This window comes from Sebastes fasciatus, chromosome 19 (genome assembly GCF_043250625.1).
Source record: "Sebastes fasciatus isolate fSebFas1 chromosome 19, fSebFas1.pri, whole genome shotgun sequence".
Classification (NCBI taxonomy): domain Eukaryota; kingdom Metazoa; phylum Chordata; class Actinopteri; order Perciformes; family Sebastidae; genus Sebastes; species Sebastes fasciatus.
In genome coordinates this window covers 27,071,503-27,095,933 of record NC_133813.1, presented here as the reverse complement: position 1 = coordinate 27,095,933, position 24,431 = coordinate 27,071,503, and the positions used below count along the sequence as shown (strand labels likewise).

General features: G+C 42.0%; 1 protein-coding gene across 50 annotated transcripts in view; it reads right to left on the bottom strand.

Moving 5' to 3' along the window:
- Positions 1 to 24,431, bottom strand: part of fnbp1b (formin binding protein 1b) — a 79,399-nt gene that overhangs the window by 33,356 nt on the left and 21,612 nt on the right. For 46 of the 50 annotated variants that reach the window (XM_074616917.1, XM_074616919.1, XM_074616930.1 and 43 more), the window contains exons 2-6: positions 16,875 to 16,990; positions 10,849 to 10,905; positions 9,651 to 9,798; positions 1,419 to 1,481; positions 53 to 157 (exon numbers count right to left, since the gene is read on the bottom strand). In XM_074616917.1, coding sequence (XP_074473018.1) covers positions 53 to 157; positions 1,419 to 1,481; positions 9,651 to 9,798; positions 10,849 to 10,905; positions 16,875 to 16,990 — 489 coding nt within the window. Of the gene's footprint in view, positions 1 to 52; positions 158 to 1,418; positions 1,482 to 9,650; positions 9,799 to 10,848; positions 10,906 to 16,874; positions 16,991 to 18,563; positions 18,705 to 24,431 lie in introns of those variants that run through there. The other 4 variants (XM_074616935.1, XM_074616933.1, XM_074616913.1 and 1 more) reach the window with 3 other exon arrangements.

Sequence of the window (24,431 nt, the reverse complement as noted above, 5' to 3'; positions counted from 1 at the left end):
GGACAAGCTGGCGTGATTGGTGGCTGCTGCACGGGAGTGAGATGACACATACCTTCTCCACGTCAGCCTTAGTCACGTTGATGTCAGCATCCATCTTCTCAAAGTATTGCTGTGCTCTGTCGGCCTCTTTACAGTCCCTCTCAAACCTTCTTTTACTCTGAAAAAAAGAGAGACGTTAAACATGAAACCAGTAATGAGCTGTAGCAGGAAACGGTCTATAACTTGACCTTTAAATGGTAATGAACGTCATGACATGTAACGTATACGTCAGATAGATTCGCATTGTGTGCGACAGAGGTCAGTTTATGGCGTTGACACAGCTCTGAGGTCTGCAGCCTGCAGATTAAACTAATGTTCATAGTGCTCATTTGTGTAGAGAAACAAGCATTCATTCAACCCTCGAACGGAACAATCAGTGTTTGTTGGGCCGGCGTTGTGCACTCTGAACTACGCCTATCTGCCGCGCTCACAATGGGATCATTGAACGCACAGCGAAGTCTGAGGAGGACAAGGCAGTTATGCATCTCTGTCTTCCCCCCCGTCAGAGGGGCCAGGCAGAGAAAAGAAGAGTTCTGTCTAATCTCTCCTTCAGCTCCTTCACTTAAACTAATCAAACGGACAGTCCTGGATCTGATCTGATCTGATCTGATCTGATCTGATGTGATCTGATCTGATGGCTTTTAACAAAGACTGGAATTATACAGTACTATATACTGAATTAATGTTAGTCTGTTCTGCTATATATACACGCACTAGTGAAACTTGCTTTCGTATTTCTACCTAGGATCTATAGACATTGGAGGCTTCTATTGATGTTTTCAAATGAAGCTTTGAATGTCTGTTGTCATATTTTATGACGTCATTACCCTAAAAAAAAGAGGAAACAATACATGTTTTTTGGTATTGTGGTTATATAAATGTGAATTGAAGCAGAATGTTTTGTTAGATAAAAATGTGACGTTTTGGGAATGATTACATCTATCACTTTTCAATTATTTATTTATTATATCTGGATATCTCTTTCACCTCTCATCCCTCTTTATTATTACCAACAGTGGTGGAGTACAAGCACCTCAAACATGTAGTTAAGTATAGTATTTGAGTAAATGTACATAGTTACATTCCACCTATGTAGAAAACATTCAGGTGACGTTAGCAAGCTTCTCTTTTTCTAGGCTATCAGCTGTAGCTAACAATGATGATTTATTCAAATATGCATAATTGAATAATGTTCGGTGTTTGAAATACTGGAAATTAAGTTGCAGGGGAGGTTTAGTGATGGAGCGAACGGCAGAAGTAAGTCATGAGGTGAGTTACATGTTGTTTATTATGTTCTAGTCACTGTACCGACTGTGATCAATGGTTAACTGCCACTAGTGATCTGTATTGTGGTACTGCACATGAATGGGGTCACTTACCGATTCCAGCTGTTTCCACGAGGTCTCAATGTGCTGCTGTGCCTTACGCCCATCGTGGAAATACTGTCAGAAGAAAAAAATTAGATTTATTATCATACTATTCACAAGCTTAAGGGATTTAAAAGTAGGTAACCTTGACATAATAAATTAGAATCAGCTGGAATGAGAGTCTCAACCATACCATTAAACACTATGAATATTACTCACACTGTGTCAGGGAAGTATTAATATAAGCTGAGAAAGTAGGGCAGATTCAGACAGACACTATACTGGAGCTACGTTACAAATTATGACCGTCCAATCCACAGGCTTAACTCTCCAGCGTACCGTACGTACGGCTATAAGTCCGTTTGATTGAAGAGCAGCCATGTTATAACTCATCAGTTCAACACAGGTGCACCATAAAAATACAGTGTTACAATATCAACATACTAAAAATCAACTGAATGAATGCTTTATCCCAAGTAGAGATTCTTATAATATGAAAAGGTCAAACATACTGTAGATCAAGTAACTATGACGACCGAGGGACCAATAACAGCGTGGTGAAGCCGAACAGATGCTGTGTTATGTACAGAGCACGGTGCCGACGGCGAGGTGTGTGTTGTTAAAAAAGAACTGTCCTCTGTGCTCTCTGCATACGTTAAAGGTGCTCTAATTTCATGAACTCAGTACAAGAAACGTGAATATAATCTTTAACAGGGAATATCTAAACAGGAGAGATTTGCAAGAAAAAATTATTTAGTAGGGCTGTCAATTGATTCAAATATTTATTAATATGTATTCATTATTAATTAATTATTATTATTCGTAATTATTAATTAATGGCCCTATTACCTAGTACCACCCTCTCGTGTAACTTTTGGTTGCAAAAAAACAAGATGGCGATGGCCAAAATGCCGAACTCGAGGCTTCAAAACGGCAGTCCACAAACCAACAGGTGACATCTAGGGATGTCAATAATTAACCGTTTAACCGTTACCCGACATTAAGCATTTTAACCGATTAACGCTATCGGTTAAAACGGTTAAAAGAAACATTAATAGTTAACTGAAAAGCTGAGCGGCTCAGAGGAGCGGCTCATCTCTTTAAGGAGAAACGCTGGTCCACCTTAACAATCCACCTTAAGAGGCGGAGCTGGAGTAGCAGGATACAGGAAGTCGGCTCCGGTCTCTCCATGGATGTATTAAAAGAACAGCACTGGTTCTCTTGAGCGGAGTGGAGGAGTTGTAGTTTCGTAGCATTTATTCACCGACAAATAAAGTGTCCACACACTGCTACACCTACGATCACAGCTAGAACGCCACCAACAACCTCACACTCACCACCAACACACACACACGGTCTGTTGGAAACTCACTAAAGTTACTCAGACTACGTGTGCGGCGGCGAGCACGAAGCCTCCGGCAATGCTAGAGCTGCTAACGTAGCACAAACACACACACTGTTTGTTGGACACTCGCTAAAGTTACACCGGGCAGACACACAGCTGACAACCTGCTAAACTAAACTAAATGTGCGGTGGAGACTTTTACTGGGAAAGTGACTGCATGTCCGCGACACTACACGCAGCATCGTAGCTGCTAAGTTAACGCTCCCGGACGGTGAACTGGAGACTCCCGTCAACCAATATCTGTTGTGCTCCTGCAGCTGGTACGAGGCACAAATCTCGTCGGTTAACGGTTAATAATCGGTTAACGGTTAATAATCGGTTAACGAGGGACGGTTATCGGTTAAGAAAATGTTTCAAAATGAGCATCTCTAGTGACATCATGGTGACTACGTCCACTTCTCATATACAGTCTATGAGTACGGTCACGGGTTGGACATGCAATGAGATGCTAACAGTGAATATACCATGAGATACCAACATGGGAGCCAGATATTGTAACCTAGTGGGAGACAGACTGCTAGACTGTAGCACGTTACACCAGACTATAGGGGGCAGCTGCTGGTCTCAGCTCACACACAGCACCTAACACTGTGTGTTCTCGTCTCTCCGGGGGACCGGAGCACTCGGCCCGGAGGCAGAGCACATCTCTCTCCAGCTCTCTGCCTGGATCACAGCCAGATCCTCTGGAAACATACAGCACCAATCTTAAACCACCTTTTTGAAATTAGATTGTGATTACTTATAAAACATACAAATAATTCCTCTGTTGCCTGCGGTCACGTTAATCTGCTAAAAAATCCCAAAAGAATCAAATGAAAATGAGACTTGACTATCAATGAGGTATCCCCTGGTTACGCGGACTGTGGGTCAGTAGCTGAGCTGAATATCGATGGTGCTATTCAATAACCGTTCTAAAGAGCAGAAAGCTTTGGCTTGTACTTCCCATGCAAGGAAGTCCTCAGTATCCTGCGTACTAACTCCAACACACAAGCAAGAGATGTGAAATTGAGAGTGATGTAGGAGGAGGCGACCTAAAGGTTAATCTCACCTGAATACCACTGGTAGTGAGAATGTTCTCTGGTTTACCTCATGTAGTCACACTTCTCATTTCCCAACGTTTTAAGGGAAGCTGAGTAAAATAAGGAAGTGCTCCAGTGTTTCAGAGGAAGTATTTCAGCTCGAACAGAAATGGGACGTTGTGGAGCCTCTAGAGACAAAACCAATCTATAATCAAGGTTTAGTTTTTTTAACTGACCCTGACCTTCAAATTCCTGTTGGATAAGAACAATCTCTTTCAGTGATGAAAATATGTCTTATGATACGACGCAGTGAAGATACTATGAAGCCTTTTCACATCACGCAGCAGGAGCCTAGGTGACATCAGTGTTACCATGGCGCATTCTTTCAACCAAATATTTGTCTCCATAACAACATATCTGAAAAATATCCAGCGTCTCATGCCTTATGCATCAACAAATCTTCCATCACTACGAAGATAAACAAACTACGCTGACACTCTTCCCCAAACAGCTCGATCAGATTCACAAGATCCTGCTGGAGGATCTGCAGACCGCAACCCAGAAACATGAGCTCATTCCCTCTCATAAAAAAGAGTTCATCATCGTTAGAGACAAACAGCCATCTGGGATGATGCAGGTATACGTGCTGCAGATGTTCTGCAGTGTGTTTAAACTGCAGAGATACACCACTAGGCCCTCTTGGTCCATCCAGCCTTCTGTTCAACACATGAAAGAGCAGACACACCCCGTCCTTCTCAGTAACACCATGCGACTGCTGGCACTGTCAGGGACATCTGGGCTCCTTCAACAGGTCGCTGACCTGAAGCTGCCGCTCTCACTTACCCAGACACAGTGACAGAGAAACAAAGCTGGAGTTAACACGCTAACAGATTGTTGACCCGGACTCACATCGATATATAACTGTTATAAAAGTGGAAAAGTGAAAGTTTTGGAAAGTGGAAAATATGATCAGCAGATTTAAAGGTCCCATATCGTGCTCATTTTCAGGTTCATACTTGTATTTTGTGTTTCTACTAGAACATGTTTACATGCTGTAATGTTAAAAAATCCTTTATTTTCCTCAAACTGTCTGCCTGAATATACCTGTATTCACCCTCTGTCTGAAACGCTCCGTTTTAGTGCATTTCAAGGGAATTGCAATGGAATTGCGTTGCTAGGCAACAGTTTGGGTCCATGTTTACTTCCTGTCAGTTGATGTCATTAACATCCACTGCAACAGGAAATAAACTGGGACACATTTAGAATGTTTACATTTAAAACCGTGTAATGGTCTAAATATTGTATATTTGTGACATCACAAATGGACAGAAATCCTAACGACTTTTTTCAAACGCACAATTTCTGAATACGAGCTGTGTGTGTTTCTCCTTATATTGAGCATTTTGATAGTTTAACAGTATTTTTATAGCACTTAAACCTGCTTTATAAAATAAAAGACATGAAAATCTCCCTTTTTACAATATGGGACCTTTAATATTTACTTAATAATTTCTATGCTATGACTACAAAGGAATTCCATATGCTAGCCCCTCCTGATGCAGCACAGACCACCAGACACCCTCCAGGTACCGTAACACTAACAGGTGTCTCCTTTTGATAGATTTTTTATTTCAATCAGTAAAATTCTAACACACAGCATCTTTCTCCACATAAACACACACACAAACACTGCTACTATTACAGGTGTGTGTTTTACGGGGTCTCCTAGGGTTGTCACAGAATACATCTGAGGGGTCGTGAGATGATTAATCAGGTAGAAAAGTAAAAACCAAATTCTGCCACACAAAGTTCTATTAATATTTTGGACTTTTCTCTAATCTTTGATTTTTAGTGATATGTTTGAGAATTTGGAGAAAACTAGAGCAGCCATTGGTTTAATTTTTAACAAATTGTATTTTATAAACTGATCATGTGTTTTTTTGTAACTCGTACCTATATCTGTCAAATAAATGAAGTGGGGTAAAAAGTACAATATTTCCCTCTGAAATGTAATGGAGTAGAAGTATAAAGTAGCATAAAATACTCAAGTAAAGTACACATACCTCAAAATTGTACTTAAGTACAGTACTTGATTAAAAGTAGTGAAGAATGCTCTCTATGGGAAGAACCAACGATCAATTCTCCATCTGAGCTTCCTGTTTCCTCTCAACACAAGAAGGCACGTGAGGCCACTCCAGAGACACATTGTTCTTCCTCTCGGCGTCCTTACAGATAAATGAGGACACTGTCCTCTGCCAAACCCACCTAAAGATGTTTTATAGTGCATTTTAGTTTTCAGCTGACTTTTCACTAAACGTAATGCATATTTCCCGGGCCCTGCCAGCTGAATGGGACGTATTCTAACTGATTGAACATGTCACATCTCAGCAGGATGAGACAGATCAAACTTCCCCCAACACCTAAAGATATAATGACGTGCACACACTGAACGAACACATGCTGATACAGTGAATACAGCACAGTGACATTTATTAATGTTGGAGTAAATGGGACGTCTCTGGAGGTCTTGCTGAGTCTTTAAGGGTCTTCATCAGTCCTCATTAGAGAGGACACCTAAGCCCTGTGATCAGGACAGCAGGACGCTGACCCAACACTTTATTATGATTCCTCAGCACATTCACAGTCCAGTGAGACTTAGGCTCTTCATCCCATATTAACCCCGCCTGCTCTTCATCATTGACTATTATACTGTTAACAAACCATAAACAAGCAAATGACATCTTATTGAGGTCATGATATATTTAGACATTTCTCCCGGTGCCTTCATAATTCATATCTGGTGTTTGTATAACACATTAAATGGAGCAGTCTGACCTATAAAAGCAGGTTCCACTTTAGTAAAAAACAAGTATTATCTGCTCTCACATGAAATCCGTTAAGACAACATTCTTGGCCTCACCTCCTGCGCCACCCCAAGCTGAGCTTAGAGAGAGGTTCACTCAGGGAAACAGCAAAGGGAGGGGGGGGGGGGGGGGTTACAAAACAGCCCACATGAGAAACTAATGAGGAGGTATTATTGTTCTCCTTCTGGTTTGTAGTGTGGACTTTACCTGTCCAATAACGTCTCTATAAACCCGTCTCTAATCCAACTGTCTGGGTCTCACACACGGCACGTTTCCACCAAGCAGTTCAGTCCACATCAGTTCGTCACTCTTATTTTTGTGTTTCCATGAGCAAAAGTTGTGGATGGTACCAGCAGAACCACTCCGTTCTTGGTACCTGGACCAAAGTGGTACACTGAGCCGATACTTCTGTAGAAGGTGGAGTTAAGACACTAGAGACCACTGATTGGTCAGAGAGAATTGTAACTAGCGCGACGCGGGACATCCTGCATAAACCGGCACCGACCCGCAGTTTTTAAATAGCCAAGCTACCGTCAACAGCGACCGCAATTTTTAATTCACTCGAACCAGATGTTTTAGAAAATGGCAGCTCGCAACACTACGCCGAAGGACTGATGAAGTGCAGACATTTCTCTGTTTGGTTGCCGTCGAAAGGATTCAGCGAGGGTCCCGTTGAAGATGATGTCACTGCTACGCCCACACTGAGGGGATACTAACCACAGTGGAAACACGGCACAGAGAGAAGGAAGGACCGAGTACCGACAGTGAGTCGAGTGGAACAGAGCCGTACCATGCGTTGGAAACACGGCATAGAGAGAAGGAAGGACCGTACCATGCGGTGGAAACACGGCTATACATCAGACCGGCACATACGGGTACTTCGCAAAAAGGGATCCCCTTTTTTGGATCCCATAGATATGGATGTAATCTGACGTATGTTAGGATTGTAAATTTGATAAGTTTGTATGCATTCATCTCTTGTTATACAAACGTTTTGTTTTATACACGTCACACATGTTGATAGAATCCTGTTAGGATAAGTGTTGTCTGTTAATAACCATCTGTTTGATCTATAGGCTGAGATTTAGTTGGAGACGACAGTCTGATGCTGCTGTAACGTTGATGTATGACTGTATTACTGCAGCAGCCTCACACTCAAGAGAACGTTAGCTAGTCATACTAGTCACTGTCACCAGCATCATTTAGCCATTTAGCACACTGACGGTGAATATTAACATATCGTATGAGCCTCAAATCTCAGTGTGAAAGACTCAGTTAACCCGCTACACAACAGCTTTTCATCATTTTCTCTCCTGTGACAGCGAGTTTCTTTCCCCCAAAAGGGAACGCAGCCTCGGAGAGGACGCCGTGCTTGTCTGGTCTATAGCTTGGAGCCATAAAGCCATTCTGGTCTGGTTCAGAATATTCAGCATAGCGTTATTACTGTTAGCGGTTTGTTAAAAGTAGAAGTTTCAACTTCTTCTGTTTCCTCTGTTTCCTCTGTTAGCGTCTATGAGGGGGGCGTGGTCATGAGAGCATACTCTGGATGACTTATTGCCTCATAGTCTGATGTATTGATACTATTTGTTTTAAAAAGCACACTGAGTGCTGCTTAATAATTCATGAATGAAACCAGAGAAAAGAATGAGGGGAAGCTGGGGAAGTCCTGGGTAATGACTGCTCCACTAACACCTTTCACAATATTACTTTCTCTAATAGTGTTACAGACAAATTAACTGTGAATGTTGTTCTGTAAAAAATAAAGGCACATTTTGATGAAGGTCTTTTTCTTTGTATAGCGAGTGTGTGCATTTGAATGAAAAGTGAAAAGAGAACATTTACTCTACAAGGACAGCGTTCTGAACACCACTGAGGAACTATTTGCTCATTGCCCTTTCAGATGAAACCATCTTCTGTTCAGAAAAGACACTGAGAGTTATGGGGTCATGCTACGAAGGGAAACCCCCCCCAGCGCTGACTAACTGAAGGCTCTTTTAGTCAAGAGAGGCAGACACATCATAGACTAGGAGGACAGAGAGGAAAGAAGAGATATAAGTTGAGAGAAGTGACATCCTGCAGGCGTCTGACCTTGAACCCTCTATCTGGACACTAGAGATACAGATGCTATGCCAAGCCAAGCCAAGCCAAGCCAGGCTTAACCAAAGCCAATAAAGCTAAACAGGCCTGGGGGGAAGTGGATGATTCCCCATCAGAAGCGCTGGAAATCCCCTCTCTTTCCAAACTAAAACCGAGATGAAAATCAAAACTGATCAGTAATAAAGCGCCTCAGGGCTTCCTGTGTTCAGTAGCGGCTGCAGCAACACGTTTGTCACAAGTTGTGCACACAAACATCTTCTCTAAAAGAGGTCACTGTGCCTTTGAGCAGCCCTCTGGTTTTGGTTTTCCACTCCAGTTCCCTCAGCTGGATGTCCGTGACACAAGAGTCCACGGCAGATTTTTCAGAAAGTAAATTTTTTTTCCAGCTGGGTAGCTTTCTCTCTGCTCCTCCAACAACTCTATAGATATGTATAATGGGCACCACACTGTTATCTATGAATCATAGCGCTGCTGCTCCGCCGCTCTTCCAGATCACTTTATAATGGCGAAAGTGACTTCAGCATTTAAGAATAGTGTGCGGTGCACCGATCTGTTGTAAGATGGTTTATAAAAGAGAGAAATAAGCCTGTAATGATAGAGAGACGATGACTTTGTTCCATAAAAAGGACTCAGTCAGTCACGTTCTGCACTTCTGGCAAGCCTTCGGGTGTATCTATATTTACTCAGCGATGACCTCAGTCCATGGAGAGTAGAGCATGCAGAGGGAATGGGCTACTTAATGTCTTGCAGGCCAGTATCCTTTACTCAATCCGTGTCCTTCTGTCTGAAGTGAATGTGGTGTGGGGAGAATGACAAGATGATGAGGAGCAAAAGGTGTGAATATAAAAATACGTCTCACCGATTTCCTCTCGGCCTTGATGTCCTGCAGGTAGCGCGAAAGCTCAGTGATGATTTGAGACGTCAGGTTCTCCGCTATGACCTCGTGTTGACCTGCGTAGTCGTTTAACTCATTAAGTGATGTCAGGAAGGCTCGGCAGTAGGTGTACCTGGTTAGACACAGGAAGTGATGTCAGAGGAAGACGGTATAGTTGCAAAGACAGGGGCCAACCATAGACTGCACATAAACAAAGAGTATAGAAGCAAAGTTGTTTTTCTGACAACAACCGCTGCCGCCATTTTGGACTGAAGACGCTTATTATATTCATAATAATTTATTGTTCAACACAGGCCATGTTGGTAGAATATGACAATAGAATAGAAATGATTTTGCTCTACTTTTGTACGGCACTTTTTAGATGAACGTTTTACTGGCGTCCGGTCGTCGCTTTCAGTCCGAAGCGTTGCTCTGCTGCTGGGCGCTGATGTTGCAATGGAACAAACAATTGACTTGCACTTCTTGGTGGTATACGTTCTTTGATATAAAGATGGACGACATGACAGCTCCACAATAGTGAAGCCAAAACATCTGGATGGCCCCCTGGTGGCTGGCTGCAGTATAGCTCCCTCCATGTTAGTGGATGGGACATAATAAGAAGTCAAAGTACACGTCAAATACATTTTTCCGAAAGATGGTTTCTGTCATTTTAGGTAGTTCTTATCACGCTGATGTTTTTTCAAGTGTTAATTTTTCTCTCTAAGTTTGGTTTTAATTAGTTATTTGATTCTATAAAAAGGAGGTGAGACGTCATGATTGACAGCTGTGATTGACAGCTGCTCTGAGTGAAGTAGTCGTGCAGCCAAATGACGTCAAAATCTCAAGATGGCAGTGGAGACGCGTCCTCCATCTATATATACAGTCTATGATGAGAACACATTTAGTTCAGAAATAGAAGCGATAGCAGTTTGGATTTGATTGGGAACAGATTTAGAGAACATGTTAAAGGAATGGTTTGACATTTTGGGAAATAACACTTATTGTTTTCTGGTGGAGAGTCAGGTGACAGACATTGCTAAAGCTAGCATCTGGTTAGCTTAGCTTAGCATAAAGCCTGGAAACAGCCTGGCCATGTCCATTCTCTGCCACCTGTAAGTGAGTATTTTCCAAAATGTGGAAATATTCCTTTAATCCATTCTTTGTGTAAGATCCTGTTACTCACTTGCTGTCTTCCTCTTCTCGTGAGTTCTTCTTCGGTTGATACTTCTTTGATAAATTCCTGTGTGGACAAAGAGTTCAGCCTTGTCAGACATTTCTTACAGTATCTTCCCGTCTGCAGATGGCTATAGTGCACCCTTCCCATTATATTTCCCTGACACTGCCCTTATAGACCTGCCAAAGGATCCTCCAGTACACCATTCAATCCAGCAGAGTGCTTTCTACTAACATCCCCTTTCCTCTCTTCAGGTCATAAATCATGCCCCCCCAGGATGGATGCACGCAGAACCACTCAATGCATGCTTTTCTGATGCAGCCAGTGCCCTTGGTCTGACTCTGGCTGCATGTTAGTGACACGACATGAGTGGAGGAGAAGAAAAATGACATATTGTGTAAGGTTGAAAGAAAATCAGTCACTGTACAGCTGTAGGTGAGTTGATGTTGTTGGGAACAGGCTGCGAATAACAACATTTATTTTGGTTATAACAGTCTTTCTTTAATGTCCTTCTCTCAACCCAGCAACCATTGTGTTGTTTGACAGGTTGCAGTACATCCTGTCACATTCATCTCCTCATTGCAGTGTCACACACTCACCACCCAGCTGTGCTGATGGCTACTCCGTCAACAGAACATAATAACGTGCACTATGCTCTGATGAATTTGGGTGCACGTTGTGTGCTTTATGCTTTCAGGATGTTTTGTCTAATTACAGAGCACTGTTCTCAATTTAAAAATGAACAACCAAACGGTGCACATGCACCGAAAACAGACCGACAAAAACAAGAAAAGCTTTTTAAAAAGAGCAAATCTGACTGTAACAAGGAGATGTCATTTTATAATCCTATTTTATGTCCTACAAGTTAAGCCAGTGCTTATTAGAAATAAATGTTGAGACAAATTCTATTAAAACAGCATGATTCATTATTAAAATCTAGTGCTGTCCTCAACCAAAGAAATTCTTAGTGGACTAACACTCATACGTTTTTGTTGACTAATCAGTTAGTTGATTTAATCGACAGATCTGTGAAACTGAGTTTCTCCACAAAGAATCACATAAAAGCACCACTTTAAATCTGCTGTTTACCAGAGATGTGCTCATTGGAAATAAGTCATTCAGCATTAAAAAAAAAGCATAAAAATGACTAATCGATAGGGGTGTAAATCACAAGTTTCATCATGATACGATATTATTTCAATTCTTTGGACAACGATACAATATTTGCTGATATCGCAAAGTACTGCGATCAATATAAGACAATATCATATGTTTATATATATATATATATATATATATATATCAACTCACAAAAAGCGACTAAATTATGATTGACCATTTAATTATTGGGTTCTTCCAGACATTTAAATAAAACATTTTTTTTTACATTAATTTAAATTAAAAATCTATTCTTTTACATAAAAAGAATAAAACTAGACCTTCTGTTGTTCACTATAAAGGACCACATTTCTCATGTTTAAGTGCAAGTGTTTTTTTGTTTTTTTATCAGAATTTAAAAATAAAGGCGTATCTTGAAGATGACGATATGCATCGATGTTTACACTTTGCATCCATATATTGGATCGTTGATCATTGAATCAATACCACTACTAATCGACTAAAGAAATCCTAGTCGATTAAGACCAAAACACTAAGAGCCCGAATAAAAACACAACACTAATATCAGAACCAAAATAGATAATTATTGTAAGTGAATTGCTGGTAAAGAGCTGATGACGGTCTGTGGTAGTTGCCCTCGTTGTGAGATTGTGTTCACTGATGGAATCTAAAAGCTTCAGCTTGTACATGTTGTAAAAAGGACGTGCAAAATTCCTGCTGAAATAAATAATGCACATGTTAAAAAAAAAAAACTACTACATGTAACGTGTGTCTCTCTCTGCTCACAACACCCCCCCCCCCACACACGCCTCTCCTACCCGATGGTGTTTGCACTGTTGCTAGGCAGATCTATCCGTCTATATCTCTCCCTGTCCTTCCCACCCCATCTCTAATTATAGTGCTAGTTCCCGCTAACCCATTCAGTCACTCACAGCCACATGTCATGTGTCAGCTTGTATTTGTCCACTCAGCTCAATAGCATATCATATAAACTTGTCAAAATAAGGGCAGCAGCTAGCTCTTAATTAAATGCATGTTTGTGTGTGTGTGTGTGTGTGTGTGTGTGTGTGTGTGTGTGTGTGTGTGTGTGTGTGTGTGTGTGTGTCTGGAAGATGATGCTGCATGAGTGCACGGCTGCTACATGGGCAGACTGTAACCGCGCCGGTAAAGACAGACACTGTTTCCCCCCTCACCCAGTCTCTTTTGTTAGCAGGACTTTATTCCCACTGTGTTATGGATTATGCCAGACTGGAATTTGGGTGGGAGGGGGGGAGGCATTAATGCATTGCCCTGCAGTGACTAGACTGGAGCATTGTGCATGTTTACACCAATGCAGTGGAAGAGGATTATTCATGGATTAGTCGGTGCAGTGTGTGGATGGTGTGGTGATAGAAGTGGTGAGCAGTTGGTGAGGAATGTAGGCTATTTCATGTACTTTAAAAAAAAAGTATTTGCAATTGACCCTTTGCTAAGACCCGCCCCTCGATTTCAGACTGGCCTATCATAGCATCGGCCAGCTCTGACCACGGTCTGACAACTAAGGTCGGAGGAAAAGTCCGGTATTTTTTGACCCACCCTAACCTGGAGAGGTTGGAAGGAGATATACATTCTTAAAACATCATGTTTCTACATGAACAAATGTGGAGCTAGCATTAGAAGAAACGGTACAGCACATCGTCAACGTTGAAACGCCATATTGACAGGCCCATTGCAAAAGCTTGACAGGCCTAGCAACAGTAACCAAGGGGAGAGGGGCTTAGTGAAGAGTCAGTTGTATGATAACTGCTGAACCTCACTTATTCAGCTGCTGATCAATAACTACTATCCTCTAACCCAGTTCTGTAGGCGCTTTTCACAGCAGCATGTTGACTTGTGTAACTAAAAACATCGAGGCTGAAGCTAGTAAAAATGTTCAGTATTGATCTGCTGAATATCTTCTCCATTAATCACTTGAAAAATCACAGTTTTCACAATCATGTCTTCTCAGAGCCCAAGGCGTTGTCCTCCAAAATATTCCATTTACTCTCCCATAAGACAAAGAAAAGCAGCAAATCCTCATCATTCACCCTTTGCTAAGCCCCTCGGCCCCTTGGTTACTGTTGCTAGGCCTGTCAAGCTTTTGCACCCGGCATGTCAATATGGCGTTTTCAATGATATTCCAAAGGAAATAATGGCAGATTTCTGGAATAATCCTTCTGAGATATCAGAGAGAAGTAAACAGAAAAGGACTACAACATCCTGAATAATCTCAATAATTGAGAGCTACATTCAAAATATAGGAGCGTAGCGTCAGACCCCCTTCGTCTTGACAACTCAAGTGAAGGACAAACGTATTGATCTGAATTCAGCTGTGAGTGAGGTCTTCCACTCTGTTTAATCCATATCCAATATCGCTCCTCTTGCGTCTTTGGCTTTGGAAAAGCGAAAAAATACGACACTCCCCCTCTAAACTTTGAGGACATGTGCTGTCAGACACACCGCTGGAAGCTCGACAGACCTCCTGCGACGAAAAGACTTAAACCAACTGATCATTTCATGTCCCAGTAAGACGGCATTGGCAAAACCAGATCTGTGAACCTTTTCCACAGTTCTATGGAATGCTGCTATTGCTAATAAAAGCACCTGTGTCTTACGTGTGATGACGTGTCAAACTATGTCTTCCACAGTGAAAGGGCCCGTTACCTCTAAAAGGTGAGAACAGAAGGTCCCCAGCAACACCGATCACAGGGACAAGTCCATTACTTTATCACATCTAACAGCCCTGTGTTTCTTTTGGTCCCCTTTAGATTAAGCCTGATTGCATGAGTTGATTAAAGTGGATAATTAGTCCTGAGGTATAATACGGTCTAGTAGCACCACAATAAAGAAGCAGGGCGTGTTGAAAACACAGGAAAACTGTATGACTCCATCTATCCTGTGTGTACATCCTAATTTCCTCATTTTACTGACACGTGTGCCTGTGTGTGTGTGTGTGTGTGTGTGTGTGTGTGTGTGTGTGTGTGTGTGTGTGTGTGTGTGTGTGTGTGTGTGTGTGTGTGTGCGTGTGTGTGTGTGTGTGTGTGTGTGTGTATGTGTGTGTGTGTGTGTGTGTGTGCTAGATAACAGACCCAGTTTGACAGGGGGTCCTCTGTGTAAGCACATTGAATGAAAACATCCGCACCATCTGTGGAGCCTGAAGTTCAACAAAAGCCAACCTGCCACGGCGAGATGAGTCTACCTCCAGTTTTACTGTCACACATACTGTAGACAGACGCTGACTAATTGAATTATGGGATATCTGTAGGGGTGACGGAAAAGATAGATGCAGCATAGTATCTCAATATTTTGCGTGGCAATATTGTATCGATACACGGACGTCAAGTATCGTTCTTTTATTATATAAACTATTAACCTCTTTACAGTCAGAGGTTGTAGCGGGCTCAGTCTTAAAGCTAGAGGTTAAGATACTGGTATCATATCCAACTATAAAACCTAAGGAATCCATCGGTACCAAACATGTCATACTATGTTATCAAGAAGAACGCTAAGTAACGCTCCAAAGTTACACAAATATTTTGGCGAGGAAAAACTGGCATGGCCATTTTCAAAGGGGTCCATCGACCTCTGACCTCAAGATATGTGAATAAAAACTCTGAGATGAACAGAGTGAATACTGTATCTTATCAGATAAAACAGATGTTGACAAACTGTATCATTTGCAGTTAAAAAAAAGTTAATAAATAGCAATCCTAAGCATATCGCAAAATGTTTCAAATCGCAATAATATCGTATCATGACTTAACTATCGTGATAATATCAGATCGTGTGAGTGTGTATGTTTTGGGACACAATATTCATTAAAAGCTTTAATTTGGCTTTTTTAGTCATGTATTTTTGGTTGAAATTAAGAATTAAGAAGTTGTACACGTGTACAAAAGCTAATTTAAGCACCACGGTAACAGAGGTATGAATACTTTCTGATAATCAATAATTTGCTTTTAATAAGTTTGTTTCTTTTAATTCAGATGTTTCATCAAATATGTAGAAAGAAAAAAATGTTTAAGAAAAAAAATGAAAATGGAACAAAGTCCACAAATATCAAATATATAAATCTGTGTCTGTTCAAAAGTTCCCAGGTGCAGGGATATGCTGTGTGGTTAATGCGTGCATGTGAACACAGACAGCTAGTCCTATTATCTCAGTCTGGTCTGTAGAGGATCTGTGGCTGTGTGAATACTGGATCGTTATTGGCTCGTCACAATGAAATGGGGGGTTGGGGTCAATACTAAGAGCATTAGCCATATTGCCAGGCCTCTTTTAAAGATGAGGATTGTGGATTTGGGGGCTGTATCTCCTACTGTGTTGGGATGCAAAAGGACTTAAGAGATGGATCCTCTCATGCTTCCATCACTGCTGCACTAACACAGAGTGAGTGTGTGGGCAGAATAGGAGGGGGGGGGGGGGGGGCGACACTTGTGGTTGGAGGAAAAAAAAAAATCTGGGTCAGACCTGGGGTTGATAATACTGATACCTTCTAGTCTCTATAGAAACACAAGCACCACCCCATCCCCCCACAACCTGACTTCCTCTTGCCTGAAGCAGACGCTAGCAACAACAGACAGTGTGCATGCAAGAGAGAGGCCGACAGAAAGACTCTCTACAGAGACAAAAAGAGAGATAGATGGAGCAGGGAACAGACTCTTCATGACAGTTTATTTAGTTATTAATATAACACTGCTAATGTACTGCTTCCCATGTCTCAGTTTCCCCCTCCAGAGGGAGGTCAGAGGTCACGGTCAGCTATAGAACGAGCTGGTGAGGATTCAGTCTCCTGTTTCAAGGACACTTCAGTAGGTCACTTTCTTTATCTAAGCCACCTGGATGGAAAACACTTTTACAAGCTGGATTATGAATCATAAATCAGCTTCGGCACTCACCTAATTTGTTTTGCATAGTTGGTTTCGATCTCCGATCTCTCCTTGACAAATTTGGTGTACTTCTCCGCAAACTCGATCCCCCACTGTGTGTGCTTCTCCAAGTTGTCAAACTGATCCTGCAGAAGAGAAGAAGACGTGATGAGGAAATCACTCAGATACACAGCAGATATATACAGATATAACAGTATCAACGATACAGGATAAAGGAAGAGGAGAAAAAATAAAAGATGAAATCAACATGTATTGTATATATTGTAGGACGTAATGCTGAATTCAAATGCAACGCTAATCACCAAGCATCTATCTAAGTATTTGAGCAACCCGGTCTCACGGAAGGCGTATTAATAGCACGACATCACACAGACATCCTGCGCATCATGAGCACGCAATTTAGGCTTTTCGCGTGTCATTTGTACGCCACGCAACAAAACTACGGTAACGTCCACAGTTAGGTTTGGGATTAGGAAAAGCATCATGGTGGGGCTTAAAATAAGTTTGTAAACTAAGTAAAATACGTACGGAAACAACGTAACAGAGGTACGGAAAACACTTCACAAAAGTCACTAAAAAACATGAGACAAACAAACACACAAACAAAACACCGGTCTCGTGGTTGAAAGTTATCTATCTTTCTTGCTTATTATACTACGTCACAAGCTCTGAGCATGGCATATTTACATTGCAGTCAGTACCGACTACATGGCCTACAAATGACACGCCAAAAGCAAGAAAGGCGTTCTTATTGCACGCTAAAGCCTTGCCCATTATCCTGTCATTCATACACCTTTTTCGAGCGAACAGGCTGATTTGAGACTAGCCTCTACGCACAACTTACACTCATTTGTTGTGGTAATATTGTCCATCTGCCCCCCTCAACCAAAGCAATCAGGCATACACAGTATGTATCAGTCAATTTGTTTATTCTGATCCACTGATCAGACAAAAGTGTCTGACCTACAATTCATACACTTAACAGCTTCAAAGGTGTCATTGCCTGGCCTATGACTGACTGGAATTAAACATGTGAGTTTTCCCTTGATATCCTTCAGATCAGTGGTTCTCAACCAGGGATTCCTGAGGGACTTCCAGGGGGGCCCCAGAAACACAAGGAATAGTTCACTATTTAATTCACTGTAGAACTAAAGTGAGCCCTATGAGAGCAAGAGTCATAAGAGTGACTATTGTGATCACAGGTTTCACTTTCTCCACGCTTATCAACCACTACAGACCATAGTATTCTGGTCTTTATCATATCTAACAACCAATGGAGGCCCCTGATGCCAAATCTGATCAAACTGGGATCTGTGACCTAATGCGTATACATTTTGGGGTCCTTGACACAAAAAATGTTGAGAAGCGCTGCTTAATATCATGTTAAAGAGCGGTCTGTCACAGAGGGTGTAGGGTAGTTCATAGTAAAAACAGGCAGTAACCGTCTACACTACTGATAACCAAATACAGCTGTTGGGACTGAACTCATTATTCATGATTTGTTCTTGACTTGTGAGGAAAAAATGAGCCTCTAGTTGGCTGAGGTCACGTCTCGAAATTCATCAGCTCAGAATAGAGAGCATTTCATCTGCGACACCAACGAACAAACACACGCTACGGCTAACCTGTACTGACGATCACATGGCTACTTCCTAAAGATCTTGGCTGTAATTTCAGAGATGAACCAAAAACAATGACCTTGGTGTAGCTCCAACAGTCCCCCATCCTCTCCTCCACCATGTCTGGAGTCTTCCTCTAGTTCCTCTAGCGCGACACACACTAAAGCATGTCAAGTGTTGGCTCCAAGAGGTTCATCTGATTCTCTGTGCAAACCACGCAATGTGCTCTATGAGTGCATATCTGCACTAAATGCATTTTCATATCGAAGACACAGGAAGCGGTTGTGGTGCAGAGAGGTTCAGCCTCCTCGTTCGTGAAGCACTTTAAGATCTCTTTGACTCACTTTTTTATGAGCGTGTCGAACATTTAAGACGATAAAGCTTCATTGAAGTCACATGTTAAGTGTGAGGAAATCTCTCAAACACCTTCGAAGCAGCGTTCACAAATGAAACAGCCCCTAATTGAAGCACTCAAGGACAACAATAGAGAGCAGTTGGAATGACGGGGGCTTTCCAGTCTGCATTGTTAGTCAGTTTCAATGAGCAATCACTCATCAACAGACGAATGACAAGATAAACCAAACAATTAGACATTTTACTGAAATAATGAGGCAACTCCTCAGCCTTGGTACTCCTATTTGTTTTCCTCCCTCAGTCTCTCTGCCCTCCAAACACCTATTCTTCTTGTTTCTATCTCCTTTAATGCCCAACAACCTGCTCACATCTCAGAGCTATGTGCCAATTAAAGTCATCAAACAGCATCTACTTCATTATCACTCCTAGGCACCAACCATTCTAGGAAGAAAACAATCAGCACACATCACCGCGGCCACATCATGCACATAAAACCCTCCCCTCTCTAACACACACTCCTCCACACATAACTCAGATTACCCTTTTTTGCAGGGGCACCATCTTATCCGGCGTGTCTCCGTGTGGAATGTGTACCCTTTTGAAAATATCCCAGAAAGTGTCCATCCAGCTCGCCCTCCAGAGCAGCAGCACAACAAAAGGCTGAGGCTAGGTTAGAGAGGGCGTCCACGAAAACATTTCCAAAGGTATCCAAAGCGGAGCAAGTGCAGATTAGTGTCTGGAACAATGTCCGCTGACCTCGCTCCAACACGGTAACAAAGAAACTGCACGGTTGTAGCAAGTAGTTCCCGATTGTCTGGAAGGAGGAAGAATCCCAGAGAGCAGCAGAGGCTCCCTCACACATACACACTGTGAATCTGAGGCCACGGCCGCCTACAGCATTCAGGCTCAATGCTCCATCAGGCGTAAGGTGGAATAAGTGGGATGGGAGTGAGGATGGTGAGAGAGAGCGGAAAAGCAGAGGGAGGGGGTTGAAAGGAATAGAAATGACAGGAGAGGCGGGATTACATGGGAGGGATTATATTTAGGGGAGGACTATCCTACTGCTGCTGGGATCTCAAAACTCTTCTCTTTATTTCAAATATAATCAAATATAATAAAGGCAACATGATGAGTCATTCTGAGCTCATGAATCGTTGCAGACGGGACGGAAGCAGCTCGAGTAAAATGGAAAAAGTCATCAGCAAAGCAGCTCCAGGAGAAAGAGCTGCTTAATAAATGATGAATGTGAGTGGGGCGAGTATCAGAGACAACAACACATTATGTGAAAGTGTGTCAGATGAGCGACGAGCATGCCGTCCTCTAGTCTCCAGGCTTCACTGCATCAACCTCCTGCCGTTCCAACTCGTACAATATCTAGTCCTGGACGTTTCATTGAACATTGTGTAAGTGATGTGGCACCGGCCATAGAAAACAGATGACAGGAATCTGTTAGCCAAGTAGGAATGTCACCATACCAGGAATTTAGTAGTCGACACCAATACCAGTGAAATTCCACGATTCTCGACACCACGATAAAAAACTAAATAAAACAATAAATGTATTTCAACATAAGCTCCTTTATTACCGTTTGGCATAATGAGTTCATCATTAACCCCTGATGATCCACCTCAAGTTTCTCGCCAAAAATGTCATTTTACAAGATTACATTTCAATACATTGACCTTCTCCCAATACTCATTTTTACTGAACGCATCATGATGTAACTCGATGCGTCCTCCGTTAACGTTAGCTGTTAGCTCACGGCAGGACTGTGCTGTCTATCGGCTGCTAACAGCTAAAATCAACTAGCTCTCCTGCCCAATTCAACTCGGATTTGTTGTTCACGAGATGACAGCACGCCAATAGTCTTGAGACCTGATCATCGGTTCCTGCGGTACCCGCGGTACCCACGGTAACCGCCGTACTGTAGAACATTGAGTACCGTCACGTTTTCAGAATTTTTGGCATCGACTTGGTAGCCAAGTATCGTGACATCCCTAAAGCAAAGAAAAGCAAAGCAGGCAACCATATGAAGTGGGGGAGAATTATTGCCAACCAATAGACAAGTAACAAGACACTATTTTGGTAATTGTTAAATAATTTTGAGCATAAGTAGCAGAAATTCAAACGTGAATATGTGCTGAGTCATTTTAGTCTTCTATGATGGTAAACTGAATATCTTTGGGTTTTGGGTTGTTGGTCGGTCAAAACAAACAATGTGAATACTAACCCAGTCTGTTTCTAACATCTTATTGACCAAACAATTCATTGTTAATCAAGAAATAATCATTAGCAACCCTGACGAACCACAATGTCTGGGTTCAAATGAAGTAAGTGATGATGTTTTACTGTGATGTTTGGTCTTGATCTCCAGACAATAAAGTAACCTTAACCTTATGAGGAAAACTTTTAACAGAAATGAAATATGAATCCATTCACATGCTTTGATGTAGCGCTCCAACATGTTAGCAGTATTTCATGCTATGATCTTGATTATTAACACAAATACTTCAAAATCAAAGACTGACAAATGATTTTCCTACTTGTATCTCTGCAGAAACTAAAGCAGCAGGATGCCAGGAATACTTTTTGGGGTGGAAATACTTTCAGTAGGAAAAGATGAATTTCAAACATGTAAAATGAATCCACTTTCAGTTACTTCAGTTAGCGTTTGTGCACATATGAAATGATTCAGTGTCAGGTTGGTATTCTGTCACAGTTGGCTGAACAGTTACTCGACTCATATTTAAACCTGCGTAGGAATTTGTGTACCAGCTCCTCCTCTGGCCCCCGTACTAAAGACTAATAACTCCTGCTCCAGCTCCAACTTCCATTCTGTGGCCTCTGACACCTGACCTCGTTCCTGCAGGAGGGAAGAAGTGGGGGATCCCTTCAGGAAGCCAACCAGCCCCACTCTGCTTGTTGTTTCAGGACACCATCCCACTCGCTGTGATGCATGTGCTATTGTGGTAGTACATGAAGGAAAATAAATAGAACAGAGCAGCTACATATTTTTTTTATTATCCAGGAAATGGGAAACCGGTTCAAACAGAGAAGAAAGGAGACACTTAGCAGTCACTAAACATATGTAGGTTGCCCATGTGCTGTGAGAACACAAATACATGCTTGTTTAAGGATCAGCCTCGTGACCTCCGACCCTTCACAACTGCTGATGCAGATTATGGTGCAGTTTAATGTATTAGACTGCCAGTTAATCTGAACTAATGCACATTATCTAGCAGCCATTCCAGATCAAATCTCTTGATTTCACCCACAACCGATGGCCCATTGACCTGCATCCCTAGAACACAGAGGTTTCCTCTTTCCTCTCTGTTTAACACACAGAGCAAGAGTACAACAGAGGTGAGCCTGGTGCAGGCAGACGCACTCTCATATTAACCCCATTTCATGGTCATCTCCTATAGAAGGAAAGGATTCAAATCTTTAATGCAACTGAATACCTGATAGTGAAATTTAACCACTACAGAATACTCAATGTTGGAATCTAAATGGATTTATTGCACGGAAAGATTTTACGTAGAGGGACAGTGTGCAGGTTTGGTGACATCTAGTGGTGTGGTTGCAGATAGCAACCTACTGAGTAACCCTCCGCTCACTCCTCCCTTTACAAGACTGCGGTAACGTGAGCTGCCGAGTGCAAAACCGTGGTAACGCCGTTCGCCTCGCTCAGAGGTCATTCATACCATAATAATACTACTTTAGGAGCAACGGAGGTCAGACAGCATCCTGGCGGTACCACAGTTTAACACTCTGCGGCTCACGTTACCGCAGTTACACAAGCGTGTCGGAGAGCTACGGTGGCCTTCAGGTAACGTTAAAACGCTGAAGTCTCTCTCTAGACCCAGAGTTTGGCTTGTCAGTTCTGGGCTACTGTAGAAACATGGAGGACTCCATGATGAAGACCTGCTCCCTATGTAGATATGAAGGCCTCATTCTAAGCTAACAAATACGCAACAATTCTAGGTTTCAGATGATTATACACCAATGACAACATAGTTATGAATATTATATTCCATCTCTGTTAAGAGATCCCCCAAAATGTTACACACTGGCCCTTTAAACCCATCTACAATATCTGAAGACAATGAAATATTTATAACTTTCCTTACATACACCAGTATCCTTACCAGTCTGTGTATCTTTATTGTCAGACAAATGGAGTGATGCTTGACACCAAATGCACTTACAAGCAGGTCAATTCTTATGTGGCTTCCTGTTCTTTCTCCTTTCAACCACAGGAGGCAGTAGAGAGCAACAACAATACTACTACCACTACTAGGTCTGGAATAAATGGAGCATGTGGAAGAACTGTTCTCTGACCTGACCACACATTTCCTAAGGAAGGGCCCAGTGGGGTTTTTACATAATAATGCCACCTGTCAGCCACAGAGGCAAGACACTAAATAGGAACTATTGACACGGGGTGCATCCCAAGTCTCTTAATTGCATCTATGTTTCCTTGATCCTCGCTCCTCCGTGCAGAAATAAGCACTTTGGGACGGTGCAGAACAACTTCCGGTTCAAGCGAGGAGCGAGGAAAGGAGAAATAAGAGACGTGGGATGTACCCATGGTCATCTCTGCTTTTAGGGAGGATAAAAGGCAAGATAATGAGATCATGGATCAAGACAGACCCGGTGTCCGGTTGCCCGACACAAAGAAAGTGAGCAGAACCACTTCACAACAAGGTTGGTGATAACAGCATTGCACTGTTTGTTTGTTTTAACCTGTAAAGAACGTTCCTGGGGACACTTCTAGCTTTATTACAGCTTCTACACCTCTGCAGAGGTCGCTTTGCTGCTCTGATGATCACAGCAAAAGTCAATGTACCATTAAAAGCACAAGAGATGAGGAATAAGGGAGTCGTTTCATTGGTAGACTGAGGGGAATGAACAAAAAAACACTCCAATCTAATACATACATAGAGAGGCAAAGCCCCGCCCCTTCCAGAGGACCGCCATGGGACCTTATTTCAGAAAACATATGTACACTAGTTAACCAGACAAATATGATTTTGATCCAGGTTGAATTGCTCCATGAATCACAAACATGATGTTTGTCAATTTAAAAGATCATTTGTGACTGTGAAAATACGTCATTAGAAAGACGACACAGCCTAAAGTGATGTGGTGACGTCTCTCTCTCTGAAGCTACGATGTCTGTGTGTTAGTGTTGGTGATGTATATTATGTGAGACGAGAGATGTAGTTCACTGAGTGGTTTCACACTAAACTAAATGATACTACCACAAACCTACGATAAACTGATTTGCAAAACTTGTGTGATTTATGCCACAACTCAAACAGGATCAAAAAATTAATAACCTCTCATCGTTGACTACATATTGTTTTTGAAATAAGGTCCCATGGGTGACACAGGAAGCGGCTGGACTTCACCTCTCTATTGTGTTTGAAATAAAAAAACTCCCACGTGTCCCTTAAAAGATGCTTGCAACTTAACAAAACTAACTTTTTTATGTAATCATAAAGGTTATAACCTTTCTTTTATCAGAATGAGGAACATTATTTATTCTAGAGAGAAGAACAGATCTCTCATTAATTTAGTAGTCGGTGAA